Below are 24,047 nucleotides of genomic sequence, written 5' to 3' on the forward strand. Positions count from 1 at the left end.
CAAATTCGTACTTTGTTCATATGTTCATTTTCATGGCCTGTTTCTGGTCATCTTTTCAATACTACAGGAGTGCTGAATTAATCTGTAGGATAGAGCAAAGGAATCAATGTTTTAAAAGCTTTTTGAAGTCAATAATCTCATAATTTTAACTCTTTATATCAGTGCTTTATTATGCACCATTATGTCATTACAAAGTTAGATAGAAAACTGTTTTCAGAGCTCGCATTAGTATTCGGCCTTCTTTTGGATCGGAGCTAGTGAGAGTCAGGAGATATATGCAAAAATATTGAGACACAGTGGTAAATATTAGTTGGTCACCAAGACCACCCAGTCATTGCTGACGATTTTAGGTGCAGGGCCAATTTAATTACGTTGACATTTTCTTTAGAATTTGTGTCCTTGTTCACCGATATGTATGGATTATCTTGCCCAGGTTCAACAAAGAGCCCCTAATTGTGGTAAACCACTTACTGGAGAATAAGTGGGATTCCTATCACCTCTGAAAGTGGAAAATAATACATTGCCAGCCCAGTGCATACAGGCTAAAACTAATTGTTCATGTTTATTCACAGGTGAAGTAATAAATCAAAGCAAAAGAACATAGCAAGATACTTAGCAGCACAATACTTAAGAAAGCAAACAGTAGAACTAAAATTGGTCCAAAAAAGGTTAACCTACCCTTTTCAGAGCAGTGTATCTTACAATATGACAAGCAACAGTTGGGTTTGTTTCTCTTGTGGGCTTTCAGGGTTTGGTTATATATGTGGCTGATGCAAATTCTAGTTTATCTATGGAGATCATTGCTCATGTGTCAGAACACAAGACTAGCAGCCTATGGTTATAAACCATGGAGCTTTTGTCACGTTAAAGTCACTGTGTTTGAAATAAAAGTATTAAACCCAACAAATTAAGGGATTAACAGTCGTACACCTCTGAGCTGAGGTGTTAATGGCGAGAAGATGCAGTTTCCTGAGTTTTACATCATGTAATGGATTTTCTAAATGATTCAGTAATCACATAACATGTATATCACTGTCTAACAATCCCCATATATCAGCATTTCTTAAAAACTGTTCCTATTTTCAAAGTAACTGATGTAATTGTTCTGAATACATAGGAACAGGAGTAGGCTATTCAACCCCTCGTGCCTGCTCCGCCATTTGATAAGATCATGGCTGATCTGTGATCTAGCTCCATATACCTGCCTTTGGCCCATATCCCTTAATATCTTTGGTTGCCAAAAAGCTATCTATCTCAGATTTAAATTTAGCAATTGAGCTAGTATCAATTGCCGTTTGCGGAAGAGAGTTCCAAACTTCTACCACCCTTTGTGTGTAGAAATGTTTTCTAATCTCACTCCTGAAAGGTCTGGCTCTAATTTTTAGACTGTGCCCCCTACTCCTAGAATCCCCAACCAGCGGAAATAGTTTCTCTCTATCCACCCTATCCGTTCCCCTTAATATCTTATAAACTTCGATCAAATCACCCCTTAACCTTCTAAACTCTAGAGAATAAAAATTGTCTGTAGTCTATCTGAACCAGACTGAGGAGGACAGTTTCCATTTAACTCTAGCTATTAAAAAAAACACACACATGAATAAACGCATTTCTCCGTTTTCATCATGGTCATTTTAAATTCTAATAGCTCTGTGCTTTTGAAAATCTTATTGTTTCCTGTTTATTTTTTCTGTGTTCACTCACAGATTATTCAGCAGATGATAACTACCAATCAAGGGATTACTTGGCTGCTACAATGCAATTTATGCCAGGCCATTTTGCCTGTGATGTGGTGTGGAAGACCATCATACATATCCATCCTCGACTCAAGATGGGACCCAACATGGGTGTTGCAAGAGGTATGCAAAATTTTGGGGATTTTACACTTTATATTTAACTGGGTTTGGTGTCACTGCGCCCCCAACCCCCCCCCCCCCCTACCATAAGCAATCCCCATACCTCATGAACCAGAGTGTGCCTTTACCTGCTCAGTATGTAGGTAAATATAGCCTGACCCATGGGTTGTACAGAGGATCTCCGGCTTACCAGAATACATCACTGGTTACCATGTGATCTCCTTGTCTTTGGTAAACATTTACCTGAGGAAGGAGGAAGTCTCCGAAAGCTTGTGAATTTAAAATAAAATTGCTGGACTATAACTTGGTGTTGTAAAATTGTTTACAATTGTCTTTGGTAAGGCGGAAGAGTATATACTATATCAGATTGTGCCTTAGGCTATAAGCCACGAGAGACAATTATTGAATATTAAACAGGTAAATGAACAGTATTCAGAACAAATGTTATATTGACAGCAAATACAAACTTTACTAGTCGCCTTGAAATGTCATAAAAAGGACATTGCTGGTCTTAACACTCAACATAAAACTGACCCTTGAAGGACAGCCACTTAATTCTTATGTGGCCATCTGCTACCGCACAGTCTCTGATTAACTTCGTATCCCTGATGGCCCCTGACTCAGTGGTTGCAATACTTATCAAGATATAGCTTCAAATTCCTTTGACAATATCAAAAAACAGTACATCATTAAAAACCATACCTCTCGTAATTAGAATAAAAATAAACACAATGAACAGAAGTGATCCCAGAACAGAATCCCGTGGGACACCGCTACCCTCTTCAGTCAGTGATGGCCTCTCATTCATCACAGAAGGTGTTCCAAAAAATCTCTTGCTGGGTGTTTCCAGCATTTTCTGGTTTTGTTTCTCATAATTAGATTAGGTGGTCAGACATTCACAAGATTCCAAATGGTGTTTATCCATGTAAATACAGCTGCCGAACAAACATGTATTATAAACAGCCCATTAGATAGCTTGTATTTATTTGAATTGAATAGTTGGATTGAATTGAATAGTTGGATCTGTTGATTTGTTCCAAACACTTGAATAAGAAAGATCAAACCAAAGGTAATCACGCGTTATAGGATCTTATCCTGAAGTATTTTTTTAACTGTGTACTTAACCACCCCTTTTTACAGTCCTGCATTGTTGCAGTGCAAGTGCCCTTCCTGATGCAGTATGACTTGTAAATTCTCTCCTAATCTTGTGCGTATTCTAAATGCCTCATTTAACGTGTAGCTTGTTTACTTATTTTTTTCAGCTATTCAGGCCCTGAGATCTGTTCTAAATGCTTTCTCAGTTGTGAACAGGAAAAACATGTTTGTGTATCAAGAAAGAGCCACAAAGTCTGTATTTTACCTCAGGTAAGAAAACAATCCAAAAGATACAGATTCTGAACTGCTCATAGTGCTGCAGTAATTGGCACTAAATTGGCAGTCTTGCTTCAGCCATAAGACTGGGGTAAGGCATGGGAAACAGAAAAGTTTATACTGGTGCCACAAATGGCTGGGATTAAGACATGTTGGGGCAGCACAGAGGAGGTGGAACCCATATCTGATTGTGCCATATACCTAAATTTGGGAGGATTTGATAGTGACACTAGTGCCAGAAATGGAAAAATGTTTTGATTACCATGTTGGTGTTCCTTTCCTTTAGGACCATAAAAATATCAGCCAATTTTATTTTTATATATAGGAACAATAGCAATTCTATATAGTGCATTTGGATGGCATTCTGAAATGGAAAGCAAAGCTTGGGAGGAGATTACAGCTTTGAAATCATACCAGGATGTCTCCTAGTTGATCTCCTGTAGCATTGCTGAGGCACAATATACTAGTTGATCTCCTGTTCTTAATTTTGATTTTTCTCATTTTATTAAAGCAGTGAAAGAACGATTTAGTCATTTGTTTCTTTTCAATTCATCTAAAAAAAGCCAAATCATTAATACAAGCATTTCTTTTTTCCTTTGTTAATAATCTTTTCTACTTCTACTACAACTCATTAATTTAAGTTGCTGTAAAAATTGAACTCTATTCATGAAGTGACAAAAACAGAAAAGAAATACAGTTTTCTGAAAAGCCATGTGCAATTACAAGTGGCACAATACTAGCATTATTCATTATACTTTTCTCAACTCCATTTGCATATATGCAGAGCAGCTCCTGCAAGGTCTCGCTTATTTCATGCCTATCGAAGATAGATCAGGTTTTGAGAAGTTGTGTTCAGCATTAGCAGAAGCAGGTGGCACACAGAGAGTTCAGAGGACAACATAGCTTAGATTTAGCTGCAAATTGAGCTACAGCTGCCAGAAATCTAATGAGGAAGTAACAGCATCTGAATTTGGTATTCCCATGTAGATCGTAGATTTGCTAGAGTTTTTTCTGTCCTTCAGAATTTGTGAAAGCACTGACTGGAATGCAACTCAGCAAAAAAACATGTATGCCAAAAAGGATGAATCCTTTGTGCTGATGAGTATAGGGCTAGAGGGAGTGGTATCCAAATTTTCAGATGATTCTATAATAGGAGGCATAGTACATAATTCTAAGGACCAAAGGAAGTTGCAAGCGGATACTTATAAATATGAAGAGACTTGAAAAACTGGGGCTGTTTTCACTTGAACAGAGGGGACTAAGGGATGGTTTGATAGAGGTGCTTAAAATTATGACTGGATGGGACAGAGTAGGTAGACTGTTTCCAGTGATTGAGGGGTCTAGAACAAGGGGATGTAGATATGATTAAATATAAGAGTGTTAGGAGAGAGAGTAGGAGAAACAGTAAAACAAGTAGCTCAAGGAGGCAAAACATTTTCCAGTTTAAATTTGAAAAGACATAGTCCTAGTTATAATAGAGAAATCTTCGATTTGATTTTCTTCCATTTTTTTTGGGATGGCAGATCATGATAATGAGTGGTCAGCTCCTGCTTGGCCATTACATGATTAGGCCAGGATTAGTATAGGGAATTACTTTACTAGCTGATATTCAAGAAATCACATACCATTATATTATGCCATAATAGTTTTTAATGCAATATTACAGTAAAAATGTTTTGCCATTGTATTTCTCACTTTAAACACAGCATCATGTGTAACCTAGTATCCGACCTGTGATAAGTGTTTCCTCCCTTCACTGCTTGTCCATCCTTACAGACTTTCTGAAACAACGTGCAGTGGAAATGCACTGGACCCGGATAGGGAGGGTCAGCCCATGCTGTCTTCACGCTCACTGGCTTTAACGCGCAGCCAGGAGCCCATAGTTGTGGATGAACTAGGGGTAAAGTATAACCCACCTGTCAAACGGTGATCTTTTTGTATCTCATTTTATCTGAACTGATAGGGTCTTTTCTCATCATTTCTGTTCTTTTTTTTAATCCAGGGTTCCAAACCCTATGTGGATTCCACACCCTCCCGAAGTACAGAGTCATCGCGACCCGTTGGGCAAGTAGATAAGCACATTCTGCTGATGGTACATGGTGTAGGACAGGCAGGTAGGTTTGCAACTGGTGGTGCAACAGCAGGATCATCCTGGCAAGGTGGGAATGAAATTGCTGTAAATTTAGGAAAATGTATCCAGGAGCAGCAAGTGACATTACAAAATGATGAGCAATCAAACTTCCAAAATAGAAATGTAACTGTGAAAGTCTGGCTTGTAATACTAAGGAAGTACCTTTAATCAAAATCTTCTGAAACTCCCTCATTCTAGTCACGATTGAAATGTCATGTACATTATCAGCCAAGGTTGAGGTCAAGGCTGAACAATCAGCTGAACCTAACAAATTTACACAGGTTCTGCCTCCCTCTCAAATTCAGATTTTGCCTCCATCTCCCATTCAAATGCAATTCTGCACTTGGAAGTGTCACATGATACTGTTTATGCACTGTTTAAATCTCCATCTCCCTAACCCTTGAAGATCTATGCCAAAGAAGAAGAACTTGCATTTATATAGCGCCTTTCATGACCTCAGGACGTCCCAAAGCGCTTTACAGCCAATGAAGTACTTTTTGAAGTGTAGTCACTGTTGCAATCATAGAATCATAGAAAGGTTACAGCACGGAAGGAGGCCATTCAGCCCATCGAGTCCGCGCCGGCTCAACGCAAGAATAATCCAGCTAGTCCCACTCCCCCGCCCTATCCCCATAGCCCTGCAGATGTTTTCCTTTCAAGTACTTATCCGGTTCCCTTTTGAAGGCCATGATTGAATCTGCCTCCACCACCCCCTCGGGCAGTGCATTCCAGATCCTAGCCACTCGCTGTGTAAAAAAGTTTTTCCTCATGTCACCTTTGGTTCTTTTGCCAATCATCTTAAATCTATGTCCTCTGGTTCTTGACCCTTCCGCCAATGCTCAAAAAAGGACAGGATTGGGTACTAAATATTCCTGGATACAAGGTGTTCAAGAAAGATAGGAAAAGAAAGAAAGATGGGGGTGGTGGTGGTGGCAGTATTGATTAAGGAGAATATTGCACTGCTGGAGAGAGAGGATGTCCTGGAGGGATCAAGGACAGAATCTATTTGGCTAGAGTTAAGGAACAGTAGAGGTGCCATTACACTACTGGGGGCAGTCTATAGGCCACCAACTAGAGGGAAGGATATAGAGGAGCAAATTTGCAGGGAAATTACAGAGAGGTGCAAAAGTCATAGAGTAGTGATAACAGGGGATTTCAACTATCCTAATATAGACTGGGATAACAATAATATAAGGGACAATGAAGGGGAGGAATTTTTGAAATGTGTTCAGGATAAATTTCTCAACCAGTACGTTTCTGGCCCAACGAGGAAGGAGCCATTGCTGGACTTGGTTCTAGGGTATGAGACGGGCCAAGTGGAACAAGTGGCAGTGGGAGAGCATTTAGGGAGCAGCAATCATAGTATCATAAGGTTTAGAATAGCTATGGAAAAGGACTCTGACCACTCTAAAGTAAAAATACTCAATTGGATGAGGGACAATTTCAGTGGGATGAGACCAGATCTGGCCCGGGTAAATTAGAATCATAGATTGGCAGGCAAAACTGTAATTGAACAGTGGGCGGCCTTTAAAGAGGAGATGATTCGGATACAGACAAGGTATATTCCAACGAGGGAGAAAGGTAGGGCAACTAAAGCCAGAGCTTCTTGGATGACAAAGGAGATAGAGAATAAGATGAAGCGGAGAAAAGCAGCATATGACAGCAGTCAGGTTGATAACACAAGTGAGAACCAGGCAGAATATAGAAAGTTCAGAGGGGAAGTGAAAAAGGAAACTTCTACCAATGTAGGAAACGTGGCAGCCAATTTCTGCACAGCAAGGTCCCACAAACAGCAATGTGATAATGATCAGATCATCTGTTTTAGTGATGTTGGTTGAGAGGTAAATATTGGCTAGGACACCGGGGAGAACTCTCCATCTCTTGGAATAGTGCCATGGAATCTTTTGCGTCCACCTAAGAGATGGTGAACGGGGCCTCGATTTAATTTCTCATCAGAAAGACGACATCTCTGACTCAGAGGCGAGAGTGCTATCACTGAGCTGCGGTTACATTTATTATTTCAGTTATGAATAGTAGTAGTTAGTGGCAATTGTATGTTACTTCAATATTCAGCCCAGTTAGGTGAAGTGTTTTGGGGTCATCTGTTTGTAACTCAGGTCCAGTGCAAAACGCTTGTTAATATCAGTGAAAATGCACATCTAATAATTTGGTGTTGTCATCCTTAACAGATAATTATATTCATGCACATTTTAGACTGATTTGCACTACATAGTAGTGTTGCTGTGTTCAAACATGGTTTAACTAACGCTGCTGGTACTTTCAGGGCCTGAAATTACCGATGAGTTGGTGAAGGTCCTGCGAAGGCGATTGGATGAGGCAACACTTGATATCATCACAGTCATACTGGTCAGGAACTGCAAACTGACTCCTGCTGATGTTGAGGTATTGTAAACATTGAAATGTAACATAAAATGAGGAGGTGACTGGGTGCACTGATGCTGTCAATCTCTCTGCTATCTCACCAGTTGGAGGCATGACGCAGAAGTTAGGTGTTACTGGGTTTAGGCTGTTTTTACTTGAGTAAAGTGATGGCAAATGCCTAGTTCTTTTGCATCAGCTGCATTTGGAACTGTAAATGGCCCAATTTACATTGTTGAGGCAGCTGTGAAAACCCATTTATTTTGTGGGTCTTGTGAACTGCCACGGATTCACCAGCTCTAAACTCTGGCCAGAGAATGATCAGATGAGAGAATATAGTGCTACTTGCCCAAAACCAGAGCTGCAATGTGGAAGCACCTTTAGTCGACAAAGAAATTAATGTTAAAGACTTTTATGTAAAGAGCATCATTAAAGCACTAGTCTTGGTTGATTCTAGTTAGGTTGTAATGCTACCAAAGAAGCCCACAGGATGGCAATAGTGTATTGCCACAGATAACAGAGGATGTTTGTGATTTTGGTTTTAAGGTTGAAAACTCTGTCACTGTTTCAAAAAAAATTCTTCTACCTTTTTATTTACTTCATTCTAAAACCTTTTACAAAATGTTAATTTGGATGGCCGTTCTGCATTTCATTTAGAGCCACAATAGTAAAACCTATCCTGTCTTTCTCCCCAAAATTCTTGTACAGACTACATGGGGTTAATTTTAACCTTCAAGAATGGGAGGGTTGGGGGTAGGTGGGAGGTTAAAATAACAGCTTTTTGGAGCGGAACCACATCCTGGCTCCAAAACACCCACTTCCGGGTTTGACCCAGGTGTGTTTGGATGTGCGTGCACAACAGACATCGGGAAGTACCGCCCCCACTTAAAGCTGGCAGGCCGATACTTAAAGGGGCAATGTACCTCATTGAAATAGTTGAGGCACTTAATTTTTTGTGTATTACAAAAGTAAAACAATTTGAATCTTACCTATTTGGGTTTTCACATCAGATGAAAGCAGGTGGGAAGGGCCGGATCCATGAGGTGAGTGCCTTTATTGCAATGCTTGTGCGCCTGGAAGAGCAGGAGTGCTTCATCCAGGCCCAACAAGCTCACCTGGCACGACATGACCCCGTGATCAGCCAGAGCCCACCCCCCATGCTGGACCTCCCCACACCCCCACCCCGATGGTGGGCCCCTCGATCTTCAAGGCCCACCTAATGTTGTCCAAGTCCCCCACCTCCCCACCCCCCTCCGATTTGTTTCAGGGCTCACGATCTCTCTCCTTCCCTCCCGCCCCATCTGATTCGCTACTCTATTCCCTTCCGACAGGCAGCTAGCCTGTCAGTCTGGCTGCCTGGCGCATGGGAAACCTGGAAGCACAAATACTCACCTTCAGTTGAATTGCGATCGCAGATTGCGACGCCCTCGTTTGGCTTCCGGGTTCCCCACACGAATATCTAGGGACGGGCTGGGTTCCCGGCTCACAGCTAAAATCATCCCCCATGTCCTCAGCACAGATTTTTACAAGCCAAATTATATCTCAGTCCTTTCCCTGAATGTTGTTCACAGTGAATCTCAGCATTTTGAAACCTGTTTTTGATGCTGACAAAAAACGACACTTACTGGTCAGCATCATAATACTTAAAACACAGAATAATTTTTATGGCAATAATGCATTGCAGTGCATTCCTAAGGAACGTATCAGATAATCAAATTAGTAATTTTAGATTGGAAGTTATGGTGAACTTTTAACCCAATTGCTTTTTGAAAACTTTTTTTCTTTGCAGTTTATACAGCCACCAGGCACACCTCCAACAGAAGTAGTGCAGTTCACAATCGCACACTGCTGTCTACCTTGGCTGTATGCTGTTGCATATTACCTGCGTCAGAACCTTCTGATTTTCCTTCATACACCAAAATACACAGACAGTAATGTGGAACATCATTTCCAGGTAATTTTTTGGGATAGAAGACTGCAACTAGCTGAAGATGTTGCTTTATCCCTAAAAACAGAAGACTTAGTGGGGGAAAAATTGGATAGGGGCCGTTTTTGGGCATAGGTAGCGTGATGTGCTGTTACTCAGCGCCCAATGGCCCCTGCGCAGGCAGGACTCAAGTTTTTGCCCACCTGAGGACTTACCTGCAATCAGCATTCCATTCCGGGCCTTGCACGTGGAATCAATGCAATTTGTACTTTCCACCATCAGGGGAGCTCAATCTCTTAAAGGGAGGATGTTTCTTAGAAATCTCTTAAAGCAAATATCTGTTATTTGCTGAAAATAACAGTTTACTGTCTGCACAAAGTCTGAACGACGATCAGACATCGCACACGTAAAACACAGATGCAGGTCCCATCCCTATGTTTACTCACTGATGAGTTATGTTAAAACATTGAATAAAGGTTGCGCACTACTAAATCCCATATCCTCCAATCTGCACGCCGACCTCATCAATCTGCCGATCAGGTACCAGGCCTGCGAGAGTGCATGCACCAAGGTTCTCTGCCGATGCACTAGAGTCCTTGGTGCAAGAGGTGGACAGAAGGAGGGACATCCTATATCTGCGGGGTGGGCAAGAGGCCCTCCAGACATATATCCAAAAGGAGGCAGCAGGGGACAAAGTCAATGCCAGGCGCACAGCATCATAAACATGGATGCAGTGAAGGAAGAAGTTCAATGCTTTGAAATGAGTGGTCAAGTGGCATCTCTTACCAACTGCACTACACCCCCATCACCCACAAACTCACTCTTTCCATCAGTACTCAACTCTTCCAACCAGAAGCTTCCTCTCACCCTTACACATTACCACTATTTCAAGCCACCCACCCACAACTCACAGGCCACACACACTGGCAGCTATTCTACCATGACAGGTACATCACGGAGACACACGTCCTGCTTTCTTGCAAAAGAAGGTGGCGCATATCAAGAGACAGCAAGTGGAAGTGACATTTAGCCCCTTGAGCCTGTTCCACCATTCATTGAGATCATGGTAGACCTGTGACCTAACTCCATATACCCGCCTTAGCCCCATATCCCTTAATATCCTTGATTCACAGAAATCTATCAATCTCCGATTTAACATTCACAAGTGAGCTAGCATCAACTAACGTCTGCAGTAGAGCGTTCCAAACGTCTCCCACCCTTTGTGTGTAGAAGCATTTCCTAACTTCACTCTTGATTGTCCTGGCTCTAAATGTTAGGCTACGTCCCCGCGTCCTAGTATTCAAGGAGACCTCCAAAAACAGTTACAAATGTCTCGGCAGCCAGAAGCACTAATCCTTCCACTAACCTGTAAATCCTGCATGGTTCCTTTAAATAGCGATGGTGGGTGTTCCTTCAGGCACTCTAAGACACTTTCAGATGTGCGTTGAGTTGAGCGTTAAGTCCCAAAATGATGTCTATCACTTTAAATCAGTGTTGCACACTGATTGAAGCCATTTTCTCCCTGCTTTACATGATTCCAGCGTTCATTATCTGCATCTGCGCTAACTCCTATACCAAGATGGTGTCTGGCGCACGTCACGCAGGAAACGTGCATGCGCATCCAAGATGCCATCTTGGATGTCGGAAAGGCTGTGTAGCACTGAAACAACATGCACTACAGGGCCCAATTTAGCGCCCAGTATTTGTTCTGCTAAGTAAGGCACAATGGGATAATGTTCTTTGCGTATGAGTGGCTGTTTTCTTTGAGCCTTAACTGTAACTACCTCTGGCTGCCTGCAGCTTTGTGAGTATGTGTTCTATAGCTTTTCTTTTGTGTGTCTGGCACTGATTATCTCTGTCTGGTTGTTTGTGTCTAACTGTTTGTAAAAGTATACAACCTGTTACCTTCATGTAACAGGTTGTATACTTTTACAAAGGGTTGGCTCAGGTGAATGTAGTTTGCATGTCACGTTTTACAGAAAACTCTTAAGTATAAGTAGGATTATAATGTTTTGCCAAGCCCAAAATCAAACAAGGGATAGGATAGACATGTGGCCAGGCGTGGGATTATGGCTTGAATTTTAATATTTTGCTAATTATAAAAAATCACTGAAAAGTCCACATCATAAACGGAAATAAGTAGGAGGAAAAAGTTTAATATTGGTGTCCCATTTAAATGCTAAAAAGCCCACTCAAAAACTAGACTGTCTCGTCCATAGAGCGTGAGCCTCAGTAAATGCTGACACAGATACCTGTTGTATGGGAGATGTATCATAATTATAAGGTTATTGTACCTACCTGAGATGTTACATGAATACCTGCTTGTCATCTTATCAAATATCCACTATTCTGAAGAGAAATTAAATTTGCTCAGCTACAGATTATGCAAAGCATAGAGTTCCAAATATTAGTGAATTGTTCTCCTTTTCTTAGTGTATACTCATACATGTATAGTCGCCGACATACCAGCACACCAGTCATAGTATCAGGTATGAGTAAATTGTTCCCTTTTATCACTATGCACTTTATGCACTTATCATCTGTGTATTGTGCAAGAGATTGGATCAAGTGAATGTTTTATGATGGATAATTGGTTTTGTTGGTGGATTGATTGTCCTTGGTATGAAATTGACTGAATTTTCTTTTCTTTATACAGCATTACACGCACGGAAAAAATGTATCAGATGCAGACATCTACCTCTACAATAAACCTGGTGGTCAAGGAACTGGTGGGAAAGGTAACACAAAGCTTTCTTTTCAGCAGATGATGAAATGTGCGTCAGTTTTTAAAGGGACACTCTGCCTCCGCTAGCAACTTAAACTTTCATCATTCATTAATCTCAACTTACAAATGGGATATTCTGCCATTGGTTCAGGGTAAAGCTGCTGTTTCTTGAAATCGTAATGCATAACTTAGGGTCATTTTTCCTCTCAGTTGTATATCTAGCTTCATTCTGGAACACATTGGCTGTGATTAGGATGTCAAATTTCTTAGCCTAATTTCAGTACCAGTTATTTTTTCAAATTCTTGAAAATTAGAGATCTAGAAAAATTATATTCTGTAGTTTTGTGCACTGTTTTGCAAGAATTCTAAAGTTTGCCATTTTCATGTAGTCTTCTTTCAGTCTATTTGTGTCAGTCAGTTGGGTTTGGCATTTGGTTAATGCCAGGAGAAACTTGCATCAAATGCCATGGATCCTTCTCTGTGATGGACACACACACCTATTTTCATTGCCTTCCAGCCGTTACATAACCTCTAAAGCTCCAATCTTCCAATATCAGCAGAAAAGATTGATTTGACTCTCTCATTCAGTTCAAGACTATCCTGATGGTGAGGTTGTGCAATATTGCTCCTCAGGCTGAGATTGTGAATGCTGCATCCTTAAGGAAGCATTCTTCTGGCTCCAGGTCACTCAGGAATTAACTGGAGACCAGGATCACTTGCTGGAGTGACCATCCAAAGATTTACTAACCAAATGGTATGCTGTACCAACTTATATATCTGGGAGAATCTTATGACTAAAATTACCTCCTGCCAGAAAGCTGGTAAACCTAGGGACTCATCGATAGATTTAGTAATTCTGATTCTGGACAGATGATTGGCATATCAAGATCTTTGACCAGTAATATTAAAGTAAAATGTTGGCAGTGTTGGTGGCATTAATATCCAGCAGGGACCCTGTATAGACTGTCAAAAAAGAAAGTTGTGTTTGTTCAACCCACTGCAGGATCCTCAATGGTCTTCAAGTTCAAATAATATATGCAAAGTGTCACATGTGATGAAGGAGGAAAGTACGTCTAGAAAATAGTCCAAATATTTGGACTCCCGGGGTAGGTGGTAATATAATTTAGGAGCACTGCAAATACGTATAGCATCCTATTGGGCACTGGTTGAAATGTATTTGCATGGAGCAATTTGAATAGGTACGTGTATATAGAAACATAGAAAAATTTATGGCTCAGAAGGAGGCCATTCGGCCCATCGTGTCTGCCGGTCAAAAAAGAGCTAACCAGCCTAATCCCACATTCCAGCACTTGGCCCGTAGCTTTGGAGGTTACGGCATTTCAAGTGCATATCCAGGTACTTTTTAAATGTGATGGGGGTTTCTGCCTCTACCACCCTTTCAGGTAGTGAGTTTCAGACTCCCACCATCCTCTGGGTGAAAAAGATTTTCCTCAGCTCCCCTCTAATCCTTCTACCAATTACTTTAAATCTATGCCCCCTGGTTATTGACCTCTCTGCTAAGGGAAATAGGTCCATCCTGTTCACTCTATCTAGGCCCCTCATAATTTTATACACCTCAATTAAATCACCTTGTGCTTGTGTTCCAAAGTGAGGATAGATATCTGAGTAAGGTAGGTGTCCAAGATATACATTGATGTTTAATAGGACAGTGTCCTTAGATGCCTTTCCCCAATAAGAATGATACAGTATCCTGCTTGTATGTGGACGTTCTATTGCATTTGAAGAAAGAAGAACTACACATGTAGTGAGTAATCTAACATTTATTTTCAATATTATAAAACTTTGTGATCTGTTTATTTGAATAGAACCAATATTCTTGAGGGGGTTGATATTCCAATTAGTTGAATCAAGGACTGCAGAAAGGGAGAAGATATGTTGGAGCTGCAGTGGAGATCTACTTCATACTGAAATGCTTAGTTCTTGCTTTTGTAATCCAGTTATAACAGCAGCTTTATTAGATAGGTTCACCCAACCAGGCCGCAGCATATAGTCAAAGTAGGAATTGAGAAAAGTAAAATATTAAGATTTAAAACAAAATTTTGAGGTGATTTCTTTGTTCAGAGAGGAAATTATTTTTTTGCTCGTCAAGGCAAAAGATGTCAGTGCTGGGGAGTACAACACTTTATCGAATTTTATCACTCAGTGTCAGCATCAAGCAATCCCAGTTTAAGTATAGTATAGGCAGCTCCCTTTACTTTGCCACAACTTCTGCACTCTGTGTCAGTGTGAATTTTTTTGACTTCTCCAAGCAAAATAAGGATATTGTTTGGCTCGCACGCACTAGAAGGGATAATATTGCTTAAGCTGATTTCACAGAGGACCTTTACAGCCAATAGACAGAGGAGACTTTTATCTCACCAGTATTGACTGGATTTGATCCCGAAGTTGAAAGGACAACGACACATTGTGAAGTTGAAAGTTGTTTCTATTGGATAATAGCTGTGGCACTATAATGGGGAGGGAGAGATGGTGGGAATGAAAAGAAATACAATTGCAGGAGAAGAGGGGAAAGAAACCAATCCTGCTGTAGTGGAAATAGTGAACTGGTGCTGTTGTAGGGTGCGGGATTGGAAGGGGAAGTGGTGCTGCTGTGCAGGGGGGAGAACAGAACAGTGATGCCATGTGGCATGAAGAGAGAACATGAATTGGTGCTGCCAAAATAGATGGGAGGTGTGAGAATCTACTATGGAGAAGGTAAACAACACTACCACAGGTGGAAAGCAGAGGGCATGGGAAGGATGAAGTTGAATTACTGTGGCAAGAAGGGAAGCGAGAGAGGTGAGAAAGACGTATTGGGGAGTGTGAAATAAGTTATGGTGCTGCAGGAAGTGAGGGTTAGAGGGGAACTAATACTTTTCTGTCCATCAGGACAGGAAAGGGTAAGTGTAATTACTGCTGGGGTGGAGGAGAAAGGTAAAAAGGAGAAGCAATGCTGTCATAAGAGGAGTCAGAAGTGCTGTGGAAAAAAGGAAGGAAAATAAGGGGAAAGTAGTGCTACTGTAGGGAAATGTTGTAAGGAACTTCGTATGAAAAGCAATGCTGATTTGGGGCATGGATAGGAGGTTACAAGATAACTGCTTGCATGGTGGAAGGTAGGGCAGAGAATGGGAACTGCCACAGTTCTGCAGCATTCAAATCCCTCTGCTGAGAAATAGTTGATAACAATAATTTAAATTATACCTGACAGAATCTAAAACCTGATTAAAATATCTGGTTGGGTGAATCTTGCATGTCAATGTTTGTTAAATTCAAAGGAAGAAAACTAAAGCTTAATTTTAACGAGTGGTCTTTACATTATGAATTACGTGATGGTAACTGCACATTGCTCACCATGGTAACAATAAGCTGACAATGTTATGAATGTTTCAGCTGGTGGAAAAGAGTCTTGTTACTGCATTATAATGATGGAGCTGATTGCTTTTAAAAATTGCTCTCACACACCATTCTACAACTGAAATGGTTAAAAGGCACTTTGCTTTCAGTTATTTTGCCATACCACTGTAGATGGTCATTGAGATGCACTCAGCAATGGCTCAGCACCCTGTTTTTGCCCAGGCCTTTTTCCATGAGGAACTGCTGGTATAAACCTGCAATTTTACACAGCATATTTTTACACTGGTCTAGGCCACCTGCAGATATCACTAAGCGTAGATGTTTGCAAATTAATTTGATTTGGATTTTTCTAAGTTTTTCAAGGGGGACTGAATCCCCAGTCTTACTGTCATACATAGGAACAGGAGTAGGCCATTCAGGCCCTCATGCCTGTTCTACCATTCAGTTAGATCATGGCTGATCTGTACCTCAACTCCATTTACCCCGCTTTGTTTCATGTTCTTTGATACCCTCACCCAAAAAAAATCTATCCATCTCAGTCTTGAAAATTTCAATTGACCCAGCAACCACAGCCTTTTGGGGGAGCGAGTTCCAGATTTCCACTACCCTTTGTGTGAAAAAGCGCTTCCTGATTTCACTCCTAAATTGCCTAGCTCTAATTTTAAGATTGTGCCCCCTTGCTTTGGATTTCCCCACCAAAGGAAATAGTTTCTCTGTATCTACCCTATTGAATCCCTTTTATCATTTTAATCTCCTTGATTAGATTGCCCCTCAACCTTCTAAATTCAAGGGAATACAGGCCAAGTTTATGTAATGTGGCCTCACAATTTAACCCTTTAACCCTAGTTTCATTCTGGTAATTCTGTACTGTACCCCTACCAAGGCCAATACATCTTTCCTTAGGTTTGGTGCCAAAACTGAACGCAGTACTCCAGATGGTGTCTGATGAAGATTGTGTACAACTGACGCATCACTTCCTCCCCATTCTATTCCAACCCCCTCGAGATAAAGGCCAGCATTCCATTAGCCTTTTTTGATTATTTTTTGTATATGTGCGCTAGCTTTTACTGATTTCTGTATATAACACCTAAATCCCTTTACTGCTCCACAGCTCCTAGTCTCTCACCATAAGAAAATATTCCGATTTGTCTTTCTCGGATCCAAAGTGGATGACCTCACACCTTCTCACATTGAACTCCATCTGCTACTGTTTTTCCCACTCACTTAGTTTGTCTATGTCCCTTTGTAACTTCCTACTTCCATCCACACAACTTCCTGTGCCTCCTAACTTAATGTCATATACAGACTAATACCAAGAAGGCAGGGAGCAGCTTGTTCTCAAGTTTCCAACTGTGTTGTGAGGAGCTGACAGTTAGAAAGTGCAAACTTACCTAGGGACATCACATCCCCATCCAGATTTCATGGGAGATAGCTGTGCTCTGGTTGACAGACCATCCCACAGTATCATGGTTGAGGTCTGGACCTTGGGAGACCAAATTTGCCCTACACCACTTTTTATGAATATTACTTTTTTTCTTGTGGCTCATTTCTTTTGTACCTTTCCTTTTCAAGCTTCTTGGATCAGAGGATTTTTTTATGTGTTACAGAGTTATAATTCGAACTGTACCACTAATTAGGGGACGGGAGATCATATTGTATCAAACCAAATATGGTGCTCCTATTTGTTTTCTTGCTATCCACCAGGTAGTAATGGTGCTCCACCTTCTCTGATGCTTCCTTACTGCCAGTGTTAGCAGAATTGGCTAATTGGGCAAAGCATTCCTGCCACAGTTTTGCAACCTTCTGTGGAGCAACAGTGATTGGAATGCTGAATATTGCTGCTCCTTCTCAAATAGCTTGAATTGTGGCATCAGCAGGGCAGGATTCCAGCTGTGTATTTACTCAGTATATTCAGAAATGTAAAATGATTTTGTTATTCCATCTGCATCCCACTGTTTGACTGGACTAGATGTTTCTCCTTGCCTTTCTTCTAGAAGTAGTCTCTGATGTCTTTCTCTCACTCTGTCTCTGACACACACACACACAAACTTACAATGTGCAATTGTCTTTTGTGTAGTTCTTTTTTCATTCTAGAGCTTGTTCAGCCTGCGTAGAGCCTCTCCTCTAATATTTGGTGTTGAAGGTGTTTTAGGTGAACAAGCTATCTATGAATGTTCTTTCATTGATGTAGGTACCATGGTGGAACTTGTCCAGCATCTCTTTCCACCCTCCCAGTTCCAAGGTATTGCTTATTTTGTAGTTGCAGCAGTGTGCTATTAAAACCCTTCCTCACTGCTTTTTTTTGTCTTCCCCGAGCCTCCCAATCCAATTTCATTTCCATTCTGGTTTTGGCCGCCTTGGCTGAGGTTTTTGTACACTATAGCATTTGATTTCATACCAATAATCTTTTTAGTGTGCAAACTTCTGTGGGGAGCGGGGTGGGTTATGATATCACTGCATGTTCTGCTATTGCTCTCTGCTGCATGTTTAACATTAGAATGTAGATATTCTTTAGGTTGTATGATATTGTACATCCTGATAATTGTGGTTCGTGTTGACTCTCCCACACCGTTGAATTTGATACCCGCACTGTTACTTCTTTACACATCTGGGTATTGCTCTTGTTTGCTAAAGCTGAACTTGAGTTTCCAAGGTGATGCTTCGCACAATAGTCTGCATTGATTTAATGACTCACGAGGTCCCAATGAAATTGCTATGAACTGTGGGTGTCTAATATTAAAAGAATTGAGATGATTGATTCAGGTAGAAGTTGTCTTAACTTCACACTTAGTATAACATTAAGATGTGAGGAAAATCTTCCAAGTATGGAGTCATTGCATGAAATTGGCCACCTATACAGTGCAGGGATGGGGCAGCACGTGGCATCCTGGGGTGGGGTGGTGGGGGGGCGGGGGTCAGCAATTCGCGAGGAGGGAGCCCCGAGGAACTATTGACATCATAGGGCCCTGATTACCATACATGTGTGAGGCTCCTGCCTGACTTGTGCGGACGCTTCAAACGCCTGTATTTTAAAATCGGGATGGAGCAGGAACGGTGTGAATATAGGGATGTCTGAAGTAGAAAGGTGTTCAATTCTTCTACCTGGTAACTCACATCTTGGTGACCTTAAAACTATAAATTTATAGGAAAAAATAAACTTTTATAGCTACAGCAGGAGTTTGTGCAGTTTGTATATAGATTTGACAAGTTCCAAATGGCCCTTCTTACAAGCTGTCAACCATTTACTTCTTCAGAAAAGTTATTTATATTCTTGTGTATTTCAGAATTGGAAAATTTTTGTGACTATTAGATATGTAATGTACCAGAAGAAATAACTTGTTATAGACTACACTAGACATACTGTTGGTTGCGTGAGAAACTGTTCCCTTCAATAGTTGGGGAACTTCAGTTGGTTCTATTACAGGAATTGAATATTCTGTTTCCACTTGTAAGTGTCATTGCCTACTATTAAATTAAATTGTAAATCTCTCATGGCATAAATGAGATTTCTGAAATTACCCAATTTTAGTTTGCATGCTAATGTAGGAGGGGGTCTAATGGTGCAAAGAAGTCAGTTTCATTGCACCTTTTCAGAGCTTTGCAATAGACATTGCTCCTTGTGAGGATGTAATTGTGTTTCAAGTTAGTGTGGTTATTCTTTGTTTGGGCTTGCTGTGGAAAAACTAAGATGCTTCTAGCCAGTATCAAATACACTGGGTTCATTGTGTGCCCATGGAAGTAGGTGTGGTGAAGAATGTTGGTGGGACTGTGTAAATATTTGAAGTAGAATTGATTATAAATTAAACAATTAATCTTCTGGTTGTCCAGACACACAGCACAGCCTGGTACGGTACATTTATTTTAACATTTTGCTCCAACATGCAGTTTGGAAGCCTTGTACTTGTAGATTTTTCCACCTACCACTCTGCTAAGTTCAATGATCTAATATTATACATTTCTTTGATTCCATTTGTTTGGTACTTTCATTTTGCCAGCCATTCCATACTAGTGCACAATGTCTAAAACAACCCAGCCAATGCCCAATAATGATAGTCATCAAACACAATTACTGATAGCACAAGCTCACCAATAAATGTGTAGAAGCAATGATGCCATCGTGTCAGTATTTAGGTTCTATTTTCTCTCTCCCATCATCCCTATCCTCCCTGATTTTCACTGGCTCAGTCATCAAATGCATTGAATTTAAAATCTTCATCCTCATCTTGAAATCCATTCTCAACCTTGTGCCACTCTACCTTTCCAATCTCCTCCAACTTTGCATCCCCTCCTGCACCTTTCAGTCTCCTGAATTTGGCCTCCTGTTCATCCTTCCACCCCTCAGATCCACTCTCCAGAAACCCCTCCCTAAACCCTTAAAAGACTTTTTAAACCCACCTTTTCAACCAAGCTTTTCCCAACTCCTCACCGTGTCTCAAATGTCTCTTATTATTATCTAAAGGTGTTCTATAAATGTAAGTTATTGTTTTCTTGCACTTTAAAAGGATACTAATATATTTCATCCAAATATATGCAAAAAAAGTAAGTTTACTAGATTTTTCCAACTGCTTAAATAAACAAAATCAGAAAAGGCTATGACTCAGTCCACTGGGCATCATCATATTATAATGATCCAACATTTCTGAAGCTTTAGGTGAGAAGGAGTGAGAGTGGAAAAAGAAAAAGGAAAGCATGGGGTCAATTTTCGGATGGCTGAGCGGGTGAGTTCGTGGCTCCTAAAATTGGGGATTCCTGGAGCGGGTCCGGAGCCCAGCTCCAACCCGCCCACATCCGGGTTCCCCAATGACACGAATCGGTGCGCGCACAGCCCCCGCATGCGGGACTTCCACCGGCAATCAAAGGTGGCGGGATCCCACTTAAGATCATTATCTGGATACTTAAGGTCGTTGACAGACCTCATTAGTTGGAGATTTTAGGAGGATTCGGATTTTGGACTACCCAGAGCGTGTTTCCAATGCTGGGGGAAACACTCCCTGTTTAAACAGACGTGTTGCAGCCAGCAACCAGTGGCAGCTGCCAAGGTCCATTTAACAGGTGCGGGGTAAACCCTCATTCATTGCACCAGAGCACTCTGTCGCCTCAGACAAGTTTTGCCTGCCACACCGTTGTCTCCACACTCCAAATTATTAAATCATACCCTAAACTCTGGTGTCCAAACACATTTACCTACTTTGTGGACCCCCTCGCTCTCACACCATCAGGATGGGGGGGGGGGGGTGGGGTGGTCCATTGCTGCATTCATCACTCCATTGGAGGACGAGCAACATCACCAGCCTCGCCAAGCATGCCGTTCACCTCCGCCATGTGGAGCTACACAACACAGTGCTGTGCAACAGGCACCTGCACAAAGTAGTCGTGCAGCTACACATACACCCACTGTAGGGTGACCCAATGGGTGGCATCAAGGGTGTTCACGGAGAACCTCATGAAAGGGCATTAGTGCGCAAGCCAGTCAAGAATGGCCAAGACGTGGCAGTAGTGGTGACAATATAATATGTAATGTGAGTTGATCAGAAATCAAATATAAGTAAAAACCATGACAAACCCTCAAACAGCCTTGTGCATCCCCTTCATGCTCATAACACGTTTGCCTTACGCTTCCTACTACACATACATGATGCATGCCCTGTGGCTACAGCACAGGTAGTGGCAGGTGGGGTGAGGCTGACCGTGAAAGAGATGCATGAGAGGGTGAGTATGAGACAGAGCCATGAGATTATATGAGGATTGGGTTGAGTGGTAGTGGTGGGATGAGTACTGGCGAGGTGAGTAAGTGCAGGTAAGATGAGGATGAGCTTTGAGTGGGTGTGAGGAGTGATGTGACAGAGTAGTGTTGGCAGTGCAGAAGGAGATGTGGGGTGGGGGCGGTGATGTGGCAGACGGAGTGTAGGGGAATGAGTAAGTATACTCACCTCGGCTGACCTACTTAGGACATTGAAGCGCCTCCTGCACTGTATGCAGGTGCGTGATATGTTGGTGGTGCTGGTGATCTCCTCTGCCACCTCGAGCCAGGCCTTCGTGGTGGCAGAGGCAGGCCACTTCCTCCTGTCCGCCGGGGAAAAGGTCCTCCCCCTCTTCCTCATCCCATCCAGTAGGACCGGGAATGAGGCATCATTAAACCTGTGAGCAGCCTTCCCCCTGGGCTGCTCCATGCTGTAATTTTGGCTCCTTTCTGCAGCATCAGTCATTGGAGGACTGCCCCTTTAAATAGGGCTCCTCCAGCTGACCGCCTATGATGCGGGTGCGCAGTCCACCTGCTGCGCAGCTTTCCAGCGCAAAACCTGGAAGCCGCAGTAAGTGGCTTCAATTTACTTACGATTGCGTGGGGAACCCACCGATTTTACTGGGTGGGTTACCCACACTGAATGATGTGAGCACAAATTGGACAGAAGGATTTTCTGAAATATTATTGGGATGGGGTAAAATTATTATAAAGCAATGTCCAATGTTGTCCATTTGGCTTTTAGTTTCTCAACCACTACATTGAATACTTGTTTCATGCCATTTCATTGACTCCTTGTTGTTTTGTTCGTGATGGTGCATTTTCACACAAACGCGGTGAGCTTCAGCTACAGTGCAATGTATGATGAACACACTATTGCATCTATTATGCAGGGTAGTTAGCAAGTTACAGGTGTGCTTGATGTACTGATCCTGTACTCAGCAGTTAACAAGGTACATATAAGCTTGCCCCCTGCCACGTTGCTCTTCCATCCCTTCATAACATTTCTGTTGTAAAAAGTTAACAGCACTTACTAAATGATATGATCGTGTATCGCAATTCTAATCAATGCTATTTTGAAGACTCAAGTTGTAGTTTGCGTTTTCACGAATAAAGACGCTTACTATTTGCAATGTGTCTGTAAGATTGGCTGTTGACTGAGGGTATTGACATGACATGATGACAATGTTGCTACTCCCATATCCCATGCACAAAGAGTTCACTTCAGTGGTTTACTTTGGTTCATTCAATATTCTGCATGTACTGAAAATCCCAGGGTAGAAATCCCCAATTTTTCATAACCCCATGTTGATCATCCTCTAACTGCTAATGTGTGGAGGAGGGGATGTGTATCTCTACAATTGGTGCTTCAGTGTATGTTTCTCATGGAATCCAGTTTTTAAGACAGAGACAAATGAAAAGGCCAAATTGGCATTCTCCGAATTGAAGTAACAGCTGGGCACCAAAGCTTACAGTACATGTCTGTTTCAACTGACTTTTGAATGCCACAAGTGTCCAGATTCTTCTGAAAATTTGGAGTGAACTAGTGTTGTTCTGTACATTTGAGTGGTCAAGAAACAGCTATGTACAAACCAAATAAAGCTGTAAAATTTAGGTGACAATGACCTGATCAAGAGATATTTTGGTTTGGTTCACTAGCCAACAGTGTATAAATTCAGGTAACTTTCTTGCTTAGATATCACTTAGTGAGCTTTATACATGTTCCACGTACTGGTTATAATCATTTTATTTGATCTGTGTTTACCCCAGGCATTGCCTGCATCGCCTTGTCCATTGTGGATCAGCAGGGAAACCCCTTACCGGCAACACAGCAACAAGAACAAACAGACCCTTCCAAACTATGCTTTGCCATGGATCTCATCCAGGAGGCAGATTTCAACAAGTTGACCAGTGTCTCCAGGCATGAGAGCACCTCTGACGGGAAAATATCAGGTAGTACTGTATTTTCAAATAGATAAATATATAGTTGATTCTTAATGCCCTCCAGGCAACTAGGGACGGGCATCAAATGCTTCTTGCGAGCATCGCTGACATGCCCAAGAATAAATTTTTTTTAAAATTATGCATTTAAGTGTAGTTGTAGAGAAAGATCCATTCCATTATGCTGAAACTTTTATTTAAAAAATAATCACTGGTGATGGATGGAAGAATGAGACTGCACAGTTGAACTAGAAACATATTCTGTTACAGCATTAGATGTTTATTTAATTTGTTTGATTTCACACTGCCAGCTTCATGATAGCTGGAAACTATTGGGGGGCGGTGAGGTGAGACATTTTTTTAAAAACTATTCTCAGGATGCGGGTGAAGCGGGCAAGGCAGCGTGTACTGTCCATCCCTATTAGCCTTGAGAAGGTAATGGTGGGCCTTCTCCTTGAACCGCTGCAGTCCTTGTGGTGATGGTGCTTCCACAATGGTGTTAGGCAGGGAATTCTAAGATACTGACTCAGCGATAATGAAGAAAATGTGATATGTCCAAGTCAGGGTGCTGTGTGACTTGGGGGAAAACATTCCGGGGATGTCATTCCCACCACTTGCTGCTCTTA

The 24,047-nt window shown here is 41.6% G+C and overlaps 1 protein-coding gene across 1 annotated transcript in view; it reads left to right on the forward strand.

Annotated features, from left to right (window-relative positions):
- szt2 (SZT2 subunit of KICSTOR complex) overlaps positions 1-24,047 on the forward strand; it is a 207,446-nt gene that overhangs the window by 84,665 nt on the left and 98,734 nt on the right. Inside the window, exons 44-52 of the mRNA XM_067990021.1 lie at positions 1,704-1,856; positions 3,116-3,218; positions 5,001-5,124; positions 5,227-5,338; positions 7,640-7,758; positions 9,524-9,688; positions 12,318-12,399; positions 17,932-17,982; positions 23,251-23,433. Of these exons, the coding sequence (XP_067846122.1) occupies positions 1,704-1,856; positions 3,116-3,218; positions 5,001-5,124; positions 5,227-5,338; positions 7,640-7,758; positions 9,524-9,688; positions 12,318-12,399; positions 17,932-17,982; positions 23,251-23,433 (1,092 nt within the window). The remainder of the gene's footprint in view (positions 1-1,703; positions 1,857-3,115; positions 3,219-5,000; positions 5,125-5,226; positions 5,339-7,639; positions 7,759-9,523; positions 9,689-12,317; positions 12,400-17,931; positions 17,983-23,250; positions 23,434-24,047) is intronic.

Source organism: Heptranchias perlo, chromosome 9 (assembly GCF_035084215.1).
Source record: "Heptranchias perlo isolate sHepPer1 chromosome 9, sHepPer1.hap1, whole genome shotgun sequence".
NCBI classification, from domain to species: Eukaryota; Metazoa; Chordata; class Chondrichthyes; order Hexanchiformes; family Hexanchidae; genus Heptranchias; species Heptranchias perlo.